General features: G+C 41.3%; 1 protein-coding gene across 1 annotated transcript; it reads right to left on the bottom strand.

The window, feature by feature from the left end:
* Nucleotides 1–3,089: 3,089 nt before the first annotated feature.
* On the bottom strand, nt 3,090–19,184 carry exoc3l2a (exocyst complex component 3-like 2a). Its single transcript, XM_047378811.1, has 13 exons — nt 18,495–19,184; nt 15,898–16,454; nt 15,252–15,466; nt 10,190–10,940; nt 9,978–10,092; nt 9,785–9,895; nt 9,591–9,691; nt 8,291–8,401; nt 8,052–8,187; nt 6,578–6,700; nt 6,307–6,462; nt 5,322–5,443; nt 3,090–3,543 (listed from the first exon to the last, which is right to left on the bottom strand). The coding sequence occupies exons 2-13, from the start codon at nt 16,428–16,430 to the stop codon at nt 3,228–3,230; spliced, it is 2,790 nt and encodes a 929-aa protein (XP_047234767.1). The 5' UTR covers nt 16,431–16,454; nt 18,495–19,184; the 3' UTR covers nt 3,090–3,227.
* Between the last annotated feature and the right edge of the window lie 344 nt (nt 19,185–19,528).

Below are 19,528 nucleotides of genomic sequence, written 5' to 3' on the forward strand. Positions count from 1 at the left end.
AACTGGGTGACTAGTCTGCATTGAGGGAAAGAGGAATCCTTTAAAACCCTCCCGAGGCAGATGTCACAGGAGGCGCCAGAAAGAACTGGACGCAGGGTTGCTCTGACCCCCGCAGGACCAAACATTTAGGGCAGTGGTTGGAAATGTGATGTGGAGGGCTCCCTGCAGCCCGGCGTGTGGGAAAACCACGAAAGAGACAGAGGAAAACTCGAGTAGCGCACACGGGGTCTGTATGACCCCTCCAGGATTGTGGGTAGGTTAAGAAAAACTGCTCCAGAGGGCTCAGGACCTCAGACCAAGATAATGATTTAGCTTCCAATATGACATTGACCAGAAGCACACAGCAAAGATAACCAAGAAATGGCTCCAGGAGCAGTCTGTAAATATAAATCCTTGTGTGGCCCAGCAGGCCAGACCTAAATCCAATTGAATAATTCTGGGAAAGCCTAACTGAGCTTGAGAAGGTCTGCAGAGGAGAATGGTGGAAAAAACCAAAAGACAGGTGTCCCAAGCATATAGAGACATACCCGAGAAGAATTGGGGCTTTAAATGGTGACAAAGGCTCCTCAACAAAATACAACCATTGGTATGTATATGTATGTGCCTATTATATCTAAATATTTACAATTTCTAATATTAAAAGTGTTTCAAAATATGTTTCAAGTGTGTCATTATGGGTTGTTGTGTGTGTGTGTTTTTTTTTAAATGAAACTGTACTGAAGTCGGGTTTAGAATAAGTCTGAAGAGAAGAATTGTGAAAAAGGAAAGGGGTGTGAATACTTTCTGATGGCACTTTCTATCAACGTCAACACAGATTAAAGCATTTAAAGCCAAATTTAACTCAAGAGTTTTTATTCTGCCCAGTCAATGGACTTTATTAAGTTTCCACCAATGAATCCATTTCTTTCACAGTCAGAGTTCAACACATTTTCAAACCATCTCGCTTTATCATTTTTAGTTATATTGATTTCAAGCAAAGTGCCACAAAGAGAAAACACACCTGCCTTTAACACAGCACAGAGTCTTCTTGGTACACGTACACACACTTACAACTACAGGTCCTTCTCAAAATATTAGCATATTGTGATAAAGTTCATTATTTTCCATAATGTCATGATGAAAATTTAACATTCATATATTTTAGATTCATTGCACACTAACTGAAATATTTCAGGTCTTTTATTGTCTTAATACGGATGATTTTGGCATACAGCTCATGAAAACCCAAAATTCCTATCTCACAAAATTAGCATATTTCATCCGACCAATAAAAGAAAAGTGTTTTTAATACAAAAAACGTCAACCTTCAAATAATCATGTACAGTTATGCACTCAATACTTGGTCGGGAATCCTTTGCCAGAAATGACTGCTTCAATGCGGCGTGGCATGGAGGCAATCAGCCTGTGGCACTGCTGAGGTCTTATGGAGGCCCAGGATGCTTCGATAGCGGCCTTTAGCTCATCCAGAGTGTTGGGTCTTGAGTCTCTCAATGTTCTCTTCACAATATCCCACAGATTCTCTATGGGGTTCAGGTCAGGAGAGTTGGCAGGCCAATTGAGCACAGTGATACCATGGTCAGTAAACCATTTACCAGTGGTTTTGGCACTGTGAGCAGGTGCCAGGTCGTGCTGAAAAAAGAAATCTTCATCTCCATAAAGCTTTTCAGCAGATGGAAGCATGAAGTGCTCCAAAATCTCCTGATAGCTAGCTGCATTGACCCTGCCCTTGATAAAACACAGTGGACCAACACCAGCAGCTGACACGGCACCCCAGACCATCACTGACTGTGGGTACTTGACACTGGACTTCTGGCATTTTGGCATTTCCTTCTCCCCAGTCTTCCTCCAGACTCTGGCACCTTGATTTCTGAATGACATGCAGAATTTGCTTTCATCCGAAAAAAGTACTTTGGACCACTGAGCAACAGTCCAGTGCTGCTTCTCTGTAGTCCAGGTCAGGCGCTTCTGCCGCTGTTTCTGGTTCAAAAGTGGCTTGACCTGGGGAATGTGGCACATGTAGCCCATTTCCTGCACACGCCTGTGCACAGTGGCTCTGGATGTTTCTACTCCAGACTCAGTCCACTGCTTCCGCAGATCCCCCAAGGTCTGGAATTGGCCCTTCTCCACAATCTTCCTCAGGGTCCGGTCACCTCTTCTCGTTGTGCAGCGTTTTCTGCCACACTTTTTCCTTCCCACAGACTTCCCACTGAGGTGCCTTGATACAGCACTCTGGGAACAGCCTATTCGTTCAGAAATTTCTTTCTGTGTCTTACCCTCTTGCTTGAGGGTGTCAATAGTGGCCTTCTGGACAGCAGTCAGGTCGGCAGTCTTACCCATGATTGGGGTTTTGAGTGATGAACCAGGCTGGGAGTTTTAAAGGCCTCAGGAATCTTTTGCAGGTGTTTAGAGTTAACTCGTTGATTCAGATGATTAGGTTCATAGCTCGTTTAGAGACCCTTTTAATGATATGCTAATTTTGTGAGATAGGAATTTTGGGTTTTCATGAGCTGTATGACAAAATCATCTGTATTAAGACAATAAAAGACCTGAAATATTTCAGTTAGTGTGCAATGAATCTAAAATATATGAATGTGAAATTTTCATTATGACATTATGGAAAATAATGAACTTTATCACAATATGCTAATATTTTGAGAAGGACCTGTATACTTACAAATTTCATCTTAAGAAAGATCAGTGTGTCTCCGAGATGCAGAGATTAGGGCTCTGTGGGGGCCAGCCCATCTGTCTACAAATCTTAGTTCTTTGTGTCACTGTACAAAGCTCTAGTTCAGCTGCATGCTGCGGAGTGGATTTAGGTTCCATTATATGGCAGATGATACTGACCTGGAGATATCTGAACAGGTCTGCACACTAGGCACTAAATAGCAGAGAATCTGGATAAATGACAAGGTTAATATATGTACTTCATACTGTAAAACATATTCTTATAGATTTTGCTGAGCTGTGGAGCAATGAAAGGCTAACACGTTTTTCGTTTTTTTTACATTTTAACCACTTAATTACTTGTCTATATGTATAGCTCAACAACCAAAATATAAAATATGATGGTTTAACAAACCCCAAAATCAAGTTCAGATTTTTTAATGTAAAGATGGATAAATGTCAGCAAGCATGTACAGTACCAGCAGTACCTGAGGTCAAGTTTTTTAGGGGACTGGTAACACTGTTTGGTATCAAAGGTGCATGTACATGGCATCTATATCCTATTCTTCTCTGTGAAGCTTGCTTGTGTCTTCTGTTGTCTCAGCTGTTTGAGGTGCTGCATTCCGGGCACTTGTCCTGCGCCTTCGCCTTGGCCGATGCTCCGAGAACCAGTTGGAGACGGTCATGGCGAGGCGCATGAGACCCAGGCTGATGCAGTGCACCTCCGAGGTGATGGGGATGTCAGCAAAGAGGGCGCGTTCCCGGCAAATGAGAGCACTGCTGCATTCAAAGTCTTTGACAACATTAAGGATCTCTTGCCGCTCCGCCTGCCGTGTCATCCCTCGCACGTTCAGCAGGGTGGAGACATGCTTCTTTCTGTGGGATGGAAAGAGACAGAAAGGAAGTTAGCTGGTAGACTAGCGTTAGTGTAAGTCATCACTGTTGGTTTCGTCAATAGCCGTCAGAAGTATGAGTAATAGTCACAACTTCCTGACTCAAGGGATCTGTTTCTGGGAAGGAGCACATCCCACAAGGAAATGCCTCACATTTGACATGGACTCATACAGTTGCAGTCATTTTTGATTCTCATATTTACTTTGGACTATAAATGATGCATTTGAACCATCGTTTTTCCAAGGTATGACTAGCTTGGAAAAAGGATGGCGCATTCCAGGAAACCAAAATTAGTTATTTTTAGCACAATCCATAAACCTTCTCTAGGGTTGAGTTCAGGGCCTTTTAGAAGCATATTATTATCATCCTGCTTTTTCTGTTCAGGAAGCAAGTTTTGGAACCTTTGTTCCATTGTTGTCAAATTTCAACCATCTGATCCTGTTGCCCTCAGGTGAAATGAAATTGATTAGCATGTCCCGGAACAACCCTGGAACCACCATGGATCAAGCCTACTATCAAGTCTGGAATGGGTGGAACACCGGAGTCACTGTCCCCAGAGACCCAAGTTTTACATTGCCATGAACTGGGAGGGTGACGACCAAGAAAGAAGCCCCTGCTTCTCAATAAGGTACTGGTTGACTTATTTTTCTACGTAGTCAAGAACTACATTCAGAAGTGTCAAAGTGAGCATTCAAATTCAGGAACTCTGTACCAGCTGTCAAGCATGGTGGTGGGAGTATTTCACTGCCAGTGGTGCTGGTGCATTAGACAGAGTGGATGCTGTAATAAAGAAGGATGACTACCTCAAAATTTATCTTCTCCTCAGATCAACAGAACGTTAAAAATTAGACACAGATGGGCATTTTGACAAGGGTCCCATACAGACATCAGAACTTGTTCTAAAATGAAGTAGTCTCAAATTAAGCTTTTGAGAATGGCTATGACCACGACTGTGTTAAAAACTGTGGCAGACTATGCTTAAAAGTTGGGTGTGCGCCAGGAAACGAACTAGTTTAAATGAACCCGTCAAACCAGAGTTATACCAGATGATTGGACGCTAGTCCTAGTAAGACAAAGCACACAATCCTACAGGAACACCTGTGCTAATGCCATGGATTTCTGTCAAATAGTACCTTACAATAAACAAAGAGGGAAGTGATGCTTGAATAGTGAGCTAGTAGACATTCATGTCTGAAGTGCCACATTTAAACCTCTTCCACAACTCCCTCTTGTTTTAATTCTAATTGTGGCACCAGTCTGTCTCCTGCAGGGTGGCAGGAACAGGAAGTACTCGGCAGGAGCTTCCTGTCAACTCCTTGGAGGCTTGTGCGTCACATGGTGATAAGGTTGCCAACGGTCACCTGAGTCTTGATCTGTGCAAACAAGTTGGGACTCTCCTGTCTCCTGCCAATGCCCCAGAGGCCTCTCTGTCTCATCCATTTTTAAAACAGACCCTGGCTGATCTCCAAAGATAGCTGGTAATGTGGAAAAGGTTCCATACTGCTTTTCCTTGTTTTGACCCATTGCAACAAAACAAAAAACTTGGCAATAAAGCTGATTCTGATTCCGAAAAAAGAAAAAGGAAAAAAACAACATATTTTTTGCCAGTTTCAGTGTCAGAATGTCACATTGAATGTGTAGCAAAAAGTATAAATGGAGAAATGTTGTTTAAAGGCTGGTGAGTACAGAAAATGTCTGTTTTCGTGAATGCTTCCAAGTTGCATTAAGAAAACTCTAATATTATTGACTTGTGACCTCACCTTATATCTGGGAACTCCTTCACCAGGACAGCCACCTCCATCTGAATGGAGGGAGTATCTTCTAGGAGGATTATGTCAGCTAGGTGGCAGATGGTGCTGTCCAACCAGGAGGCACTCGATTCCTGAAGCACAGAAAAGGAACATCTTGAAAAAAAACTTTTTTCTATAGAAAATTATCAGGTCATTGTTTGACTGTCTTTGCAGTATGTCATCAAAATGCTTCTTCAGCTCAAACATTTCCTTTTCAGACGAAGTATGGAAAGAAAGAGCCCCATCAGAGGAAACACAAATTAATGACTCTTAAGGCCAGAGGCCAAACACTTAATTGACTGGTGGATAACAGATTTCCAGCTCCGTCTTCCGAGTTTTTGTTTTTCCCTCTAATACTCAGGAAAAGAGTGATGAATTCCTTGCTTTGGCATTCACTAAAAATAACAGCATCTCTTTTAGACAGCCATTAAAAAGTCATCCTCTCCCCCTGCCCATTCCTTCCCATTTTCCACAGAGACTCCATCCCGCTCCTTGGCAAGAAAGGCCATCAAGGCCAAGCCAGAGGCACATCAAAGTTAGCCAGCTGACAGGAACAGGAAGTTCCTTCCACACACAGCAACTTCCTGTTGTCAGCTGAGGTGACGGCCACTTTTTTTTAACTCACACCATAAAATGGGGCAAATGCCACAGCGTCAAGACCAGTTGTTGTACTCTCTCGCCATTTTTCATGACTGCCATCACTGAGACATGTTTTTTCTTGTATAAACACTGTCTGACATTTTCTTAACCTAGGAAGTTCAAAGGTAAATCTCCATTCACAGTCACCAGACTGCATTTCCCTCATTAGCTCAGTGTCTTGTTTTGAAGAATCAGCCCTCTCGAATTCCTTAACTTTCATTGTCTTTAGAAATGTAAGCTTTAGGCCATGGATACTTTGTCATGCTAGTGTTTCTTCCAAATTTAGCATTGTTTTGTGTTTGCACATCAAACTTACCAGATCCCTAAAGAGCCCTTTCAACTGCTTGGCCTCATCTTGCAGACGAAAAGCCATCCTCTTCCTCATCTTGGAAGAGGTGCAAATGATCCGTCCTCGCATGACTGCCCGGACATACTCCACCAGGACCCGCCTGTGCACCTCACCAACAAGTGCCTGCCATTTTAGAAACGTTATCAATGATCTGCCGCAAGTGTTCTTCAACCATTTCCAGTGAAGCCTTTAAAGTGTTCGGTCCCACCACAAGTTAAAGGTTGGTGTAGCCTTTTACCTGATACGGAGGAGGGTCCATTCTTTTGAACTTTCTGAAGTGCTGTTTAATGCTGGCTTCAATGGCTTCAAAGGCCTCGGTGTTGTTCAGCCATTTCCTCTTCAATAGTTTGTCGAAGAAAGGCTGTAAACAACAGGTCAGAAGCACATTTTTAGTTTCAGGTAGTAAGACAATGTAAAAAGTGATCCGATCTAAGGAAACTTTAAACTGACTTTAACTGTACAAAGACAAAAAAACAGGAGCTTCTGCAGTTTGCTAGTCAGGATCTGTGTTAACATGATGCCAAGAAGGAAAAGGAAGTTAGTTTCTCCCATCACTCTTGGAAGCTTATAAGTCTGTCATTGTACAATAAGAAGATCATTCACTATTTGAAAACATTTAAGATAAGAAGTGGATTTCTCAGGAGATTCACAGCAAAATCAGACTATACAATGTTCAGAGAATAAAGGGCATCATCTCTGACTCTACAGGACTCAGTTAAAATGTTCAATGACAAGTTCATGATTGTAACATTTACAAAAGGCTAAACAAGAAATTTTGGAATGGTTGCCAAAAGAAAGCCCCTTCTCTCAACAAAAGAATATGGCAGCATGACTGAGTTCTCAATATTATATCAGACAGAACTACAAGAGTCCTGGAACAACATCCTTCCATAGATTAAAACAAAATACAGATGTTCGATCATGATGCACAGTTCCATTTTTGGAAAACAAACACAGGATACAAACTTAGAGGTTTCATGATTTGAGCTTGTTTTGCAGTCTTGGGAGTGGTTCACGTAGTGGTCATTGGAGCCAATAACTCCTCAGTATACCAAAGTGTTTTAGATTTCTGCCTGAAAACTGAAGCTTGGCCCAAACAGGCCCATTAGCAGGACAATGATCCTAAACACGCCAATGCCTCTACAACAGAATAGTTGAAGAAGAAAAAAAATGAAAGTGTTGCAATGGCTCAATCAAAGTCTGGACCTCATCTGGATTGAAATGCTGAAGTGTGGGACTTTAGGAGAGCTGCACAAAACAAATTATGTCAATCTATAAAGAACTGAGTTATGATTGAGGAACAGTAATGTGGGAATGAAAAATCATTTGGAAAATTACTACATTAAGTAAACATGGGGTGGGGGGGGTCAGATTTTCACACGCAGCTTCAGTATTTTGATTTGATCTTTGTTAGTTAATAATGAAAGTATGGAATCTGATGTGTGTTTTTATATCTGAGATAAGATTAAAAAATAAACCTAATAAAGATCAGATCATTTTTTATATCCTGATACATAAATCCAGAGCGAGTACTTTCTTTTTTCAATGACTTTAAGCTATTTTATTGTTGTCTTACTATTGGTTAACATGAAAAACATCACCACTGAGAGTTTCAATATTTGCTAAGCTATTTGTGTCTATATGTTGTTTTCTTCAAACTGAACAACCTCATCCTAAAATGTTAAAAAGTGAAGAAAAATCTCAGTGCTGACCCTGATGTGCTCAAACAGTCGGTCCGTCAAAACCCGTACTGACTGGCTTATGAGTCTGTCCAGAGAAGAGTTGGCTCTCTGAGCTGTCTCTTCGCTGCCCTGTGGGTCACACTGCCTGCATCGCTCCACAAAGGTCCTGCAGGTTTAAACAACAAATAGAAAATAATTATCGAGTTATTTACTGCAAACCTTTTCCATCAGTTTTCAGGAAACATATGTTACTATGGTTACCATTGTACCTCAGGGGAGGGCAGCAGTTGACCAGAGCAATGGTCCTGGACACGTATCCATCCCCTCTGTCTCCAAACTCTGCCTGCGTGTCGTGAAACATTTCCACCTTCCTCTGGAAGCTGGAAGGTTTGTGAGAAATTACTGAATGCAAGTTCAGTCTAAAGACTAAAATGGTTATAAGCAGCAAAGATCAGCCACCAAGGGCTTTATATAAAATACACAAACTATTTTACAAATTTCTGAAATTGCTTGAGTTTCAAACACAAAATGTGAAAGGAATTCTTCACAAAATGATAAACCTAATAATAATATGCAGATGTTTTACATTTGTGTTGGAGTTGTATGTTGGAGTGGTGGTTAGCCAGAAGATCTTGCATTTAAATCTCAGTTAGGGCCTTTCAGTGTGGGGTTTTCTCTGAATACTCATGTGTTCTCCCACATTCCAGAAACATGCATGCTTGCTTAATTGGCAACCCAAATGGCCATGGGTGTGAGGGGTGTGTATGCATACTGTCCAGGTCGTTCCCTGCTTTGGACAAACTAAATTCTGAATATCAGTACTATCCACACTGCAGAACTTCAGAACAGGTTTCTCATTTTGCCAGAGAATCTAAACCAATCAGACATAACATCATGACCAGCATGTGAACACTGACTGGTCTGTGGCTATGCAGCCCAGTATACAACAACCTGTGATGGACTGTAAATTCTGACATATTTCTATCACAACCAACATTAACTTCTTCAGTAATATGAGCTACGGCACCTCATCTGTTGCACTGGAACACACATGACCCGTTTGCAGTCTCCCTATTGTAGACACCCAACACAGATAGTGACCACTACAGACTAAGAATACCTTATCAGGACTGCAGTTTTGGAGATGTTCTGACCCAGTCATGTACCCACTACAATTTAGTCCTTGTCAAACTTGCTCAAATCTTCATGCTTCCTTGCTTTTCCTGTCTCTAACACCGCAACTCCAAGGACACAGTGTTTACTTTCTGCCCAATAGGTGCCATGATGATTAGTGTTATTCACTTCACTTGTCTGCAGTCATAATATTATGCCTGAAAAGTGTAAATCCCTTTATGTTATTACTAACACCAGACTAAAACATTAGGTTCCTTAAAATCCTGAAAATAAACTCACTGTTTTATGTGAACTAAAGTTAGGAGTGTTCTCTTTGTTGTTTGTTCATAGATTTAAGTTGATCTTTTTGTTAATCCTGGTTCCCAGATTATACTGATGCCCATGATAAAACCTGCCATCCAATATCGTTCATCAAATGTATTTTCATGAACTCACTTGAAGAGAAAGTCAGCGAGCCCAATAAGACAACAGCGTGCAACTCTTGCACCAAGAAACTGGTTCACAGATGTTGATCTATCCAAGTCCACCTTCAGCCTCTGGAAACATTATATATAAAGGTTAGGACTAAAGTTCTCAAACAGAATTTTCCCAGACATTGTGGCTAGTATTACCAAGAAGCTACAATGTACCTGGATCACTGAGCGTGCTAGGTTTGACTGGTACTCCTCTATATATAGAGTGTGGGCCCATCGCCTCTCCTCTTCATCCAGAACCTGTATCAGCTCTGTTGTTACTTTATCCTGAAAAGGAAAGTGTTCCATAAAAATGAATCTGTTATCCATTTTTTACAGGAATCTCTATACAAAAATCCCATCTTCTTACCCTGACTATACTGATGCAGTCTTCCTCCAGCCTGTCCACTGTTGGTTGAGGAAGAATAGGCTCTAGTGTGGTGTAGTGTATGGGTATGCTGGTGCCAATGGTTCCCAGCACATCCCTTCGGGACAATAAGACCACAAAAAATTTATGTGTTACTAATACCTGGATACATCGTCATCAGCCTGATGCATCCTGTAAATACTGCCATCACCAACCTGTTGTAGATGTTGTAAAACCACTCTAATAGTGAGTAGACATCTGTGATCTGCAGCGGCCCACTGGTGATGGTCCGAAGACGTTTGGCAATGGCTTGATGGTAGCTTTCCACATACACTTGGAAGGCTGCAAACTCCTCTGGGTAAATGGATACAGCATTTCTCCTGGCTGCATCCAGATCGTCCACCATCCGGCTCCTCAGACGCTCCAGATATAAGGCCAGCTGGCCTGCCTGAGTATCCACCTGGTGAGGCAGGCTCCACTCCGCAGCTTCTGCCACTGCATGTCTCCATTTTGTCTTCAGCCTTCGAGGGCGCTGGCTGGGTTGAATGTGGGGGCTCACTCGCTCTGTCCTGGTCTCCTCTCTCACAGCCCAGGCAGCATCAGCATGCTCTTCCTGTTGGATAACCAGCACCACTAGACCAAGGTTAGGGCCAGCACTGGGTTGGCGAAGCGACTCTCTTACCACGTCCCACATCTCCTTCTGCAAGGCTTCGTACAGGAGCTCCACATCCTTGGCCTTTCTTCTGCTTGAGTCTAGAGTTGCATTAGAGCTAAGGACCTCGTCATAGGATGAAAATGATAAAGAATGGCCCAAAGGCGGAGTGCTGGGACTTAAGGTAGATGTAGGAGTGGATGCAGGTGTGGCTGGTAGCAAAGCCAGGACCTCACACTCTCGTTCCAGCTCCAGAATATGTGTGTCAGCCAAGAGAAGGTCTCTGTGGTTGACCAATTGTAGAATCTCCAGAACTGTTGGAACACAAGAAACAGAAGGCTATGTTTATTAGTAACAATGATGAGACCCAAGAGGGTTCAGACAAAAAGGGAAAAAGGCTTTTTTCTATTGTTATTACTATGGAGTAGCTGTGTCTGAGCAACAGACTGCTTCTGCTGCTCATTCTCAACATTCTTCTGTTCTAGCAAAGTCAGCTGTGGAATAAGTTAACAGTGGGGGTTAAATTTTTACAAAAACCAGTGGTGGGAGGAAGTGCAGTAATTTCCTGATTTGACAGTCAACTGGAGAGTGACTTGGGGATCTGGAGACTTCTCAGCCTAATCAGAACGTTGTCTTAGATTGACAGGAAACACACATAAACCATGAACGGGAAGTGCTAAACTGATCCTGTTTCCTTGATTCTTACTAAAGGGTGACACGGGAGTGGATTTTCTCTCCTGTCCCATCCCGCTCCCACAGAAAAATGTCCTGTCCCATCCCAATCCCAGGCCAGCATAAAAAAAAATCCTGTCCCATCCCACTCCTGGTAAATAGACTCCCACTTCCATCCCGCTCCCATTTAGAACGACTCCCACTCCTGTGCCACTCCCATTTTTGTTTTCTTCATTTAGTCTTTTGGCAATTTCTTTGAAGGACCAGTTAGGTCCCTGTTTTTAGCTGTAGTAAAGGAGAGTTAAAGTAAAAAGAATAATAATGAAGAAATAATAAAATATCAAACAAGGAAACAGACAATGTCTATCTTAGTTGAATAAACAAAATGTACATAGTTGTATTTTACTCATTTATTAAGTGATTGTTTCCTTTGAACAATGACATTACTTTTATGTTTCAAGTTGCTGAAACGAAAGAAAAATGCACCTAGTAAGAGAACTGTACTTGGTGAATAAAAGGCCAAAAAGGCATTACCTTCACAATTTAGAAACTGTACCTCAATGGTTCACAGCCCTGGTCCTCAGGGACCCCTTCCCTGCTAGTTTTAGATGTGTGTCTGCTCCAGAACACCTGATTCAAATTCTGACATGACCTCCTATACAGGCATCAAGAATGGAGGGTCAAACTGGACAAAATTAATACAATAAAATCATCATTTAATAAATAAATGTTGTGAATGTCCCAAAAGTGAAGTAAATGTAACATGAAAGAAATGTAACATTAAATGTGCCATTAAATTAAAGGTACCATTTATTTATTTAATACATAATTACAAACAATAAATATACCATTATATCATGAAATAGACTATTATGCAATTTAATGTGCCACTGAATAATTAAGTATAATTTTAAAGGCGACATGACGTAATTAGTAGTACACTTAATATTTAATGATGTATTAAATTAATTGTACATTTAATGGTACATTCAATTTTTTCTATTTCACTACGTATTTATTTCATATCTTCCCTTGATGAAGCCTTTCTACGGAGTCCGCGAGAGGACATGGGGGTATTTTTTTTTTCTTTTGCGTCCCCACGCAATACTTTGTGGGATAGTTTCCAAACCAGATAACTGCAAAAATGGAACAAACACTACACCTGTTTTTGAGATTTATTGAGTTTTATTTTGAAATCTGCCTTAAATAAAATGAACTTCAATCAGACTTAAAGACAGTTATTATTCACAAGCTGTCAAACTGCTGACCTCTGGACAATAATACTGCACGAAACCACATCTGGGACACTTTATTTGCTTATTGTTGCTGCATGATGTGTACTTTTTTTTGTTCGCCATTAGTGCTTATGTTTTTATCGTGATTTGAACGGTTCTTCTTATCTTAAGCATTGAATCGCATTGTAGACTGCGTGTTAACCTGCATATGACAAATAAACCATATCAATGCCATATCAGCGTTGTTTGTTTTGTGAGCAGTTTGTCATCTGTGCTGCTGTTCCAAAATGCACAGCAAGAAAAAAAGTTGTTAATCAAGGCGATTAACAACTTTTGCTAGCGGATGAAAAAGAAAAAAATTCCCCCATGTCCCCTCGCGGTCTCCGTACCTTTCCCCTCTACTGTTGCAAAAGCTCTTAAATCTTTAGTGCACATGCGAGCATTTTTGTTGGTGAGATGAGACTTGACACATGATGGTACTTTTGGTTTGACGAAGAGATGCAAGACTGATTCAACCCAGAATCTGCCTTACAAGTGTCCCTTAATCACTGGTGAACTTGATTATGACTAAAAACATTTTACAAGCAGCATACTGTGTGTTAACACCGCTACATTCAACTCTCCTGAAGTTCGGTAATATTTGCGACTTTCCTGTCACCTCTATGAGTTTAATAGATAAGTCCTTATTTCTGACTTTAGGTTGCAAATATAATTTTACCACGTCCAGTTCTCCACCTGCGTTTGCTCCCACCATCCTGAACGCAGGTGAAAAACATCGAGCAGAAGCACTGTTGGCTTGTGGATCGTGTAGGTCGTTTGACTCGCATTATACAGGTCCTTCTCAAAATATTAGCATATTGTGATAAAGTTAATTATTTTCCATAATGTCATGATGAAAATTTAACATTCATATATTTTAGATTCATTGCACACTAACTGAAATATTTCAGGTCTTTTATTGTCTTAATACAGATGATTTTGGCATACAGCTCATGAAAACCCAAAATTCCTATCTCAAAAAATTAGCATATCATTAAAGGGTCTCTAAACGAGCTATGAATCTAATCATCTGAATCAACGAGTTAACTCTAAACACCTGCAAAAGATTCCTGAGGCCTTTAAAACTCCCAGCCTGGTTCATCACTCAAAACCCCAATCATGGGTAAGACTGCCGACCTGACTGCTATCCAGAAGGCCACTATTGACACCCTCAAGCAAGAGGGTAAGACACAGAAAGAAATTTCTGAACGAATAGGCTGTTCCCAGAGTGCTGTATCAAGGCACCTCAGTGGGAAGTCTGTGGGAAGGGAAAAGTGTGACAGAAAACGCTGCACAACAAGAAGAGGTGACCGGACCCTGAGGAAGATTGTGGAGAAGGGCCGATTCCAGACCTTGGGGGACCTGCGGAAGCAGTGGACTGAGTCTGGAGTAGAAACATCCAGAACCACCGTGCACAGGTGTGTGCAGGAAATGGGCTACAGGTGCCGCATTCCCCAGGTCAAGCCACTTTTGAACCAGAAACAGCGGCAGAAGTGCCTGACCTGGGCTACAGAGAAGCAGCACTGGACTGTTGCTCAGTGGTCCAAAGTACTTTTTTCAGATGAAAGCAAATTCTGCATGTCATTCGGAAATCAAGGTGCCAGAGTCTGGAGGAAGACTGGGGAGAAGGAAATGCCAAAATGTCAGAAGTCCAGTGTCAAGTACCCACAGTCAGTGATGGTCTGGGGTGCCGTGTCAGCTGCTGGTGTTGGTCCACAGTGTTTTGTCAAGGGCAGGGTCAATGCAGCTAGCTATCAGGAGATTTTGGAGCACTTCATGCTTCCATCTGCTGAAAAGCTTTATGGAGATGAAGATTTCCTTTTTCAGCACGACCTGGCACCTGCTCACAGTGACAAAACCACTGGTAAATGGTTTACTGACCATGGTATCACTGTGCTCAATTGGCCTGCCAACTCTCCTGACCTGAACCCCATAGAGAATCTGTGGGATATTGTGAAGAGAACGTTGAGAGACTCAAGACCCAACACTCTGGATGAGCTAAAGGCCGCTATCGAAGCATCCTGGGCCTCCATAAGACCTCAGCAGTGCCACAGGCTGATTGCCTCCATGCCACGCCGCACTGAAGCAGTCATTTCTGCAAAAGGATTCCGGACCAAGTATTGAGTGCATAACTGTACATGATTATTTAAAGGTTGACGTTTTTTGTATTAAAAACACTTTTCTTTTATTGGTCGGATGAAATATGCTAATTTTTGAGATAAGAATTTTGGGTTTTCATGAGCTGTATGCCACAATCATCCGTATTAAGACAATAAAAGACCTGAAATATTTCAGTTAGTGTGCAATGAATCTAAAATATATGAATGTTAAATTTTCATCATGACATTAATGAAAATAATGAACTTTATCACAATATGCTAATATTTTGAGAAGGACCTGTAGTATAGGCTTCTTGAAAAAAAACTATACAATGGCGGCGTTGATCCAAGTTTTTTTTCTTAAAGTTTATAATAAAGTCTCAGTTTTACATTTCCAAAGACAATTGATCCTAGTTTATTTTCCCTCCTATTGGTTATCTCCCGGTCTCGTCTGCTCCCGTTAATTTTTATCCTGTACCGTCCAAATCACGTGATCTTTACTGACACTGTCATGCATGCATTCCCATGGGAACCCGTGACCCGTGGGATCCCCGAAAAAATGTCAGCCTCTAATTCTTACCTGACAGTGGCTCTCTAGTCGCTACCACTGGTTCATCCTCCAGCTCCTCCTCCTCAGCCTCTTGGGAAGCCTTGTCCGACATGGATTCTCTTTTCAGCTTGCCCAAACTGATCTTAAGAAACGAGGGTCGCCTGGATCCTTCTGCCTCACACTCAGTGCTCAGGTCCCCACAGGGCAGGCTTTCCCTGCGCTCCTCTTTACGGCGACCTGTGAAGCTGCAGAACATCCACAGCAGCAATACCAGAGCATTAACTAAGACCTCTTTAAGCACTGTTTTGTACATTACAGAACAGTATATATTGTTGCATTAGGAATGCTGCTTATTCACACACATCTGGTAAAGTATTTTTGAATTGAATTGAATTGAATTGAATTGAATTGAACTGAACTGAATTGAATTGAATCGAATCTCCTGTGTGATTCAAATGATTCACGCTACTTTTTTGGAATCTGAAGAATTTAGTCCTTATTACAAGCTTAGCCAACAATTTACTTGCATTTTTTGGATAGACTGATACATGCATGCATGCAAGCACCAATGGAGTAAGCCCTATTGTTTTAAAGTTACACAATCATAAGTTAAAATAAATTTTTCTGTATGCAGTTAGCAGTCAGACTGACACCCTCCTCAGCACCCCTTCCTCACCGAAGAAGGGTCATAATTCCCTCTGAGCTTCTTCGCCGCCCTTTTCTCTTCTCCTTCTCTGCTGGGAGTGTATTTGAGTCTCCAGGGTTGTAGTGGGGAAAGCTATTCCCCCACACATTTCGTCCTGATATACGAAGACCTTTCCCCAGTTTTCCAAGGGTTTTGAGGGGTGAGACTCCACAGATCCGTTCCAGAGTCCCTCTGATCGGCTTCCCTTTGGGGTTCCCTGCCCCATGCCTCTCTGCATTCACTTCATTCTCTTCCTCTTCTCCATCACGGGACAACCGCAGTTGGAGGTTCCTCCTGACCTCCCCCATGAAGAGGCCAGTGTCACCTTCGTTCTTCTTGTCCTCATCCAAGTCCACGTCAAAGGGGTTAAGGTTCTTGTTCAGGTTGTTCAGCTCTTTTAGTTCATTGAGATCATTCAGGTCCATCAGATCCAAGTCAAGCCGGGGCAGAATCAGTTCACCATTCACTCTGGGGAACTCGTGACAGCTCTTGGATCTTCCTGGGAGCTTTTTTAGAATAGGCATGATTGCAGCTGATCCTTAAAAAACCTGCAAAGCAAGAACATTTAAGATAAAGTCACAATGTTTGAGCACACAAAAACTATATCCAGGGGGATGTTTAAAAAAAATCTAATTTGCTTATTAGTTTTTTATTTTTGGTGTTAACACTATGATGTAAAATACATACAAATTTCCTAACCTATTTTTGAAATATAGATTTTTTTGGACATTTGTTGGCAAGAAGACAGTTTATATAACTGAAAAAATAAAAAACTTCCTACAACAGGGTACTTATGTAATGCTCTTAACAAAGCAAATAGGAAACATGGACGTAAATTATTGCCATCTTATCTGACTAAGCACTTCACAATACTTATGTTGGACCACCTGCAGCTTCTGAAGAACAACAGGGTTCTAGACAGCAACTTATCCAAAGTGACATGTCTGTTCATTAATTTGTTCTTGAACAAATAATGAATTATTCTCAAAGAGAGTCTTTTGAGGGAATTTTCAGGCATAAAATGCAAAGAACATTTAATTCTACAATTAAAATACATTCAATGTGCCTACTTTATACTTATTAGCTACATATCCATCCTGAGACTGGATGAGAAGTCTGCAGGACCAACATGGACACAAACAACAATGCACGCTCTTCCTCACACCCTCTGCCATTTTAGGATCACCTATAAACATGCATGTCTTTGGAATGCATGAGGAAGCAGGAGCAGCCGCGGGATATCCACAAAGGCTCAAGGAAAGGGGAAACAATTTAACTACCTGTTGGAATATTGCTAATCATAGAGTAATCCTTGTTTTCTATGGTCTTCCCTAAAAATCACAGATGTGATTGCCATCATGGTTGAAGGCTAATAATTTAAAATTTTTACAATGGCAGTAGCATTGTGACATGGGCTCACATACATGCACAGACTGAGTCCAAAATCTTTGTAAATACAAACAGAAAAAAGTAAAGATAACTGCCAAATACTGTTTTTTCTCCTGTACTTTATAGAAAGGGTTCATATTCAAATGTAATGCATCAAATCTTTCCTTATAATTAATGCAATTTCCTATTCCTATCTGATGTTTGCTAGCCATCACTTACACTGTTGTAGCGTTATACCCATCTACCGTCTCTTTACTGTTTGGTTTGTTTCTTGCCTTTGCCTCTACTTACAATAAAAAACAATCATAGCTCTAATACGTACAGGTTGACATAAACACTGTACTTAACCCTCTGTGCTGTATTCCAAATGCATTCAGAGCCATCACATCTACGGTATAGTTGATTATTTATTTAGCCACATTTTTGCAAATGCTAGCAAACTCTTGCTCAAAGAAAAAAATGTTGAGATGATTTTACACAGACTGCAAGTTTCAGTTATACTTCATCTTGCACCATAAAATTGGCTTTACTTTTAGCAAAAAAACTTGTTACCTTAAAAAAACTTGTCAACTAAACCTAAAACTCCCTATTAGAGTTGCTTAGACTAAACTGCTTTTGTTTTATGAATTTATTATAAGGAATTTGGAAGTTTAAGGTTTACACATGCAAAAATCTAAATAATATGCAGCAATTGGTTTAACAAAACAGAGTAAAACATCAAGTGATTTACTATAGATTATCGCCATGGTTTTCTATTTTCATTTCTTGCTCATCCAGCTGCCTTCTGTAAGCAGTGTAGATCATTTTATATGCACAACTGAAAGCTGGTTTCCAGGTTCAGACAGTCACCTTCAATCAGCTCAACTGCATTTTAAGGTAGTCAAATTATGATCAAATAGGTGCAAGATTTATGACTGAAAATACAGAAACCTGTTTAAAAGTGAGTGTGAATTCTTAAGTTGCAGCAAGAATCTTTTAGAAGGCCAGTCATACTTTTCCCCACATCCACATTTTCTTGTCTTTGCAATGAAACACAACACATATTGTAAATAAGTATGATTAAGTTAGAGTTGTGCAAAATATACAAACAGTAAGATTTCAAACAGTATCATTATAAATAATGATCATTATCAAAGTAACACTTTAATGGAAAGGACAGTTTTATCAGTGAAGTCGGGAGAAAAGCATCATAGACTTACCTGAACACTACGCCTGTGCTTTCAGTTCAGTGTCATCCTGGAGAGTGTTGGCCGTGCAAGCTGCCAGGCTGTGGAGTGTGTCCATGTGTGTGAAAGAGACTGACGAGTGCAAGAGCGTGTCTGAAAGTGCTAGGTGACTCAAGAGAGCAATGTGGCTGCCTGTGGTTTCCTGATGCTCTCTATTGTGGTGGAGGGTGATATGTTTTCCTGAGGAAAAAGACACCCACCTCCACCTCCTCTGCACCCTCACCTACTTCATCGAGCCCATCCTGCACCCCACGCACACATAGATACAAACACCCGAACCCAAGGGATACTTCCAATTACACTAATTATATGAGCGGTCCAGTGGAGCAGGACAGGGCATACTCCTGCTCTTGTCCTCAAAGGTTTTTCTGTGTTTGTGTGACAGGTCTTCTTAGAGGATAGAAAACAAAGCAACAACCTTGAGGAGAAATTCCATTCATTCCCCATCAGCCACATATTAATCCCCAGTGGAAATTTTAAGTGGAAGATCTGGTCTTTTATGACAAACAGCACTGTTCCTGCTGTGTTGTCCATGATTTACTGAACAGCTTAGAGCAACAGCAGTATGGCTGTCCACTGCCACCCAGTGTTCACAGTGAGTTATGGTTCCAAAGTTGATAACTCCATGGTATTCTATGTATTGCCAAAGCACCTTTCTGTGTGTCATCAAGAGTTAGTTGAAACATCCATCCATCCCTTTTTTATACCCGCTTCTGTTATACAGGGCTGCGGGCGAGCTGGTGCCTATCTCCAGCAGACTACGGGCAAGAGGCAGGGTACACCCTGGACAGGTTGCCAGTCCATCGCAGGGCAACACAGATACAAACAGGACTATAGAACACTAGAATTGTCTATGTGGGCAAATTTCAGATAAGCTTGAAGATGTTGATTGTGGAGATGGGGCTGGGGTTCCCAGGCCCACACTCTTTTAATCAATGCTATATGAAAACTGCTTCCAACTGGTGTTCCAACATCTTCCTTGTTTATCTGCTTGAGCATGTGCGATT

The sequence above is a fragment of the Girardinichthys multiradiatus genome, chromosome 11, assembly GCF_021462225.1.
Source record: "Girardinichthys multiradiatus isolate DD_20200921_A chromosome 11, DD_fGirMul_XY1, whole genome shotgun sequence".
Classification (NCBI taxonomy): Eukaryota; Metazoa; Chordata; class Actinopteri; order Cyprinodontiformes; family Goodeidae; genus Girardinichthys; species Girardinichthys multiradiatus.